Source organism: Rhagoletis pomonella, unplaced genomic scaffold (assembly GCF_013731165.1).
Source record: "Rhagoletis pomonella isolate Grant_MI unplaced genomic scaffold, Rhpom_1.0 Rhpom_scaffold_00003, whole genome shotgun sequence".
NCBI classification, from domain to species: domain Eukaryota; kingdom Metazoa; phylum Arthropoda; class Insecta; order Diptera; family Tephritidae; genus Rhagoletis; species Rhagoletis pomonella.
In genome coordinates, this window is record NW_023458557.1 from 60,436,589 (window position 1) to 60,439,879 (window position 3,291).

General features: G+C 37.4%; 1 protein-coding gene across 1 annotated transcript; it reads left to right on the forward strand.

The window, feature by feature from the left end:
• Positions 1 to 482: 482 nt before the first annotated feature.
• On the forward strand, positions 483 to 2,799 carry LOC118735337 (bifunctional 3'-phosphoadenosine 5'-phosphosulfate synthase). Its single transcript, XM_036465033.1, has one exon. The coding sequence runs from the start codon at positions 543 to 545 to the stop codon at positions 2,433 to 2,435; it is 1,893 nt and encodes a 630-aa protein (XP_036320926.1). The 5' UTR covers positions 483 to 542; the 3' UTR covers positions 2,436 to 2,799.
• Positions 2,800 to 3,291: the final 492 nt, after the last annotated feature.

The following is a 3,291-nucleotide window of genomic DNA, read 5'->3' on the forward strand; positions in this document are numbered from 1 at the left end:
TATATGCTATTTAGCTGTATAAAAACTGCAAAATGACTCAAAATTAAAATAAGACTACTATGAGATTGATATAAACATCCAATGCTTATGTTTTCATCAGTTAAATATGCTTCATATGCATATACAAATAAACATATTGCACAAAAGCTTATACTTTTATTTCACACCAAAGCTACACTGTTTCCAGGTAAATTTGCAAAGAAGCAACACGGTGCCACCGCTAAGGGAGCGGTGCGAGAGAGACAACTGTCAATTTATCGAACCTTGTATTATTGAATCATGGTCTACTGCTATTACCCAAGGCGCATCCATACATGCGCCTTGCTATTACCTGTTTAGTTTGCCTTGGTTTGTATATAAAAGCGTATACCGGTTGGTATTAATCATAAATGCAGTATTAAACACGCAGGCCTTTAATTTAGATTGACGGTTTTGAATAAATTAGATCGCTTCATTTACATAGCTACGAAATACTGAAACCGACCTGTGGTAAATAATAAAAAGTTCATACGGCCTTATAACTTACAAATCATTGTTGCACAATGAGTGAAGAATCTAACAAGAAAAGACAAAAAACGTGCCTTCAAGTCGCAACAAATGTCAGTGAGCAGAAACACCACATAACACGCGATATTAGAGGAAAAAATTTGGGTATATGCCGTGGATTTCGAGGATGTACCATTTGGCTCACCGGTCTGAGTGGAGCAGGCAAAACGTCTATTGCTTTCGAGCTGGAAGCTCACTTAGTAGTACGTGGCATTCCGGCATATGGACTCGATGGTGATAACATACGAACAGGTTTAAATAAAAATCTAGGTTTCACGCCAGCTGACCGGGAAGAAAATATTCGAAGGGTAGGGGAGGTAGCGAAATTATTTGCTGATAGTGGAGTAGTTACAATATGTAGCTTCGTATCACCGTTTGCAGAAGACCGTGAATTAGTACGAAAAATTCACAAAGATGCAGATCTAAGATTCTACGAAGTTTTCGTGGATACGCCTTTGTCGATATGCGAGTCTCGAGATGTTAAAGGTTTGTACAAAAAAGCGCGTGAAGGTGTTATTAAAGGGTTTACTGGCATCACACAAGAGTATCAAAGGCCAGAAAATCCGGAGCTTATCATTAACACTGATGGATATACAGTGGGTGAATCTACTCAAGCTTTAATAAATTTGCTTGAAGCCGAAGGAATTATACCGAAAAATAAAACACATCCAAATGAAATCCCAGAACTGTTCGTTAATTCAAAATCAAAAGAGTCTTTTCTTCATGAAGCAAAAACGTTGAATTCGATTCCATTAACCGAAGTAGATTTACAGTGGGTTCAAGTACTATCCGAAGGATGGGCATACCCGTTGAGAGGTTTCATGAGGGAAGACACTTTTTTGCAAACAGTCCATTTCAACTCAATCGTAACCGACGATGATACCACACGCCAAAATCAATCAATTCCAATTGTATTATCTGTGACAACTGAGTTAAAAAATAAACTAGATGGTGTGTCATCCATTGCGCTCACATTTAAAGGAAATCCGATAGCAATTATGCGGAAGCCAGAATTTTATTATCAACGCAAAGAAGAGCGAGTATCACGACAGTTTGGAACGAGTCATGAAAAACATCCATATATAAAAATAATTGCCCAAGGAGGAGATTACTTAGTTGGCGGAGAACTGGAAGTTTTAGAACGTATACGTTGGAATGATGGTTTAGATAAGTATAGACTAACACCAAATGAACTGAGACAAAGTTTTAAAGATATGGGTGCAGATGCAGTGTTTGCATTTCAATTAAGAAACCCGATTCACAATGGTCATGCTTTGCTAATGCAAGATACAAAGCGACAACTAACTGAACGAGGTTTTAAAAAACCTGTTTTGCTACTTCATCCATTGGGTGGTTGGACTAAAGATGATGACGTTCCTTTGCCCGTAAGGATAGCGCAGCACCAAGCAGTTTTAGACTCTGGTGTGCTAAAAGCAGAAGACACGGTTTTAGCAATATTTCCGTCACCAATGATGTACGCTGGACCAACTGAAGTGCAATGGCATGCTAAAGCGCGAATGAATGCTGGCGCGAACTTTTACATCGTTGGTCGGGACCCAGCAGGTATACCACATCCAAATAAAGCACTTTATCCGGATGGAAACCTCTTCGATGCCACACATGGGCAACGTGTTTTAAAATTGGCACCTGGTTTGAATGCCATAGAGATCCTTCCTTTTCGTGTTGCCGCATATGACAAAGTGAATTCATGTATGGCATTTTTTGATCCAAGCCGAAAAGATGACTTTGATTTTATATCAGGAACCAGAATGCGCACATTAGCTAGAACCGGCCAGTCTCCGCCTGATGGGTTCATGGTGCCGGAAGCGTGGAAAATCTTGTCGGAATATTATCAGTCAATATCATCGTCGACAAATAGTACTAAATAAAATGAACGCAAGGTTTACTTGATTTCGGCACACATATGTATATGGACATATGAACATATACATATCTACATTATTTGCTTGTTAATTTTAGAGTAAATATGGGGTTTGTCTTAAAAAATAATGTATTTGTATACTTCCATTTAATTACTGCAATATTATAGCATTCGCACATTTATTTAAACCAAACGCAAATCAATTTAATCCAAACGCAAATTAAATTAAACCAACGGCAAAGTTTATTAATCCATATATAAATTAAGTGCAACACAGAAAAAAGGTAACTATTGCTATTAGTTGCGTTCGTTTAAAATCTCCAGTAAAAACCAACCAACTGCCAAATTCCTGCGGAATGTCATCTGTTCTCTCACAAGAGAGAAATATCCAAAACAGTACGCGAACAGAAAATTTGCAGAAACTTGCAAGTTAGACGAACAGCTTATATAATTTTTGTTTACATTCAAAAGTGTAAAATTTAAAACGTACGAAAAGTCATCACGAAGTGTTATCTGGCACAGTTTATTGATTAAACAAATAACTACTTATTTCTTACAAGTTTAATTAGTCGCATTTTGTAATTTTTAACTTCCAAACCATCAAATTCAATTTTGTGATTTGCGTAAATGGCAACCAGCTGTTTTTGATCAGCTGTTTTCCTGTTGGCAAAAATTTTTCCAGCAGAAATCAGAATGTCACTTTGCTCTCTCAATTTCCCCTACTTTGCAAGTTTTTTGCATACGCGAACGCAAAAACTTGTAAGTTTTGGTTAAACATGAACAATTAATAGCTACGCGAACGCAACTAATAGGTGCATTCGTTTAAAATCTCCAGTAAAAACCAACCAACTGCCAAATTCCGG

Coding starts and splice junctions, on each gene's coding strand:
- LOC118735337 (XM_036465033.1), top strand. CDS start 543: ATGAGTGAAGAATCTAACAAGAAAAGACAAAAAACGTGCCTTCAAGTC.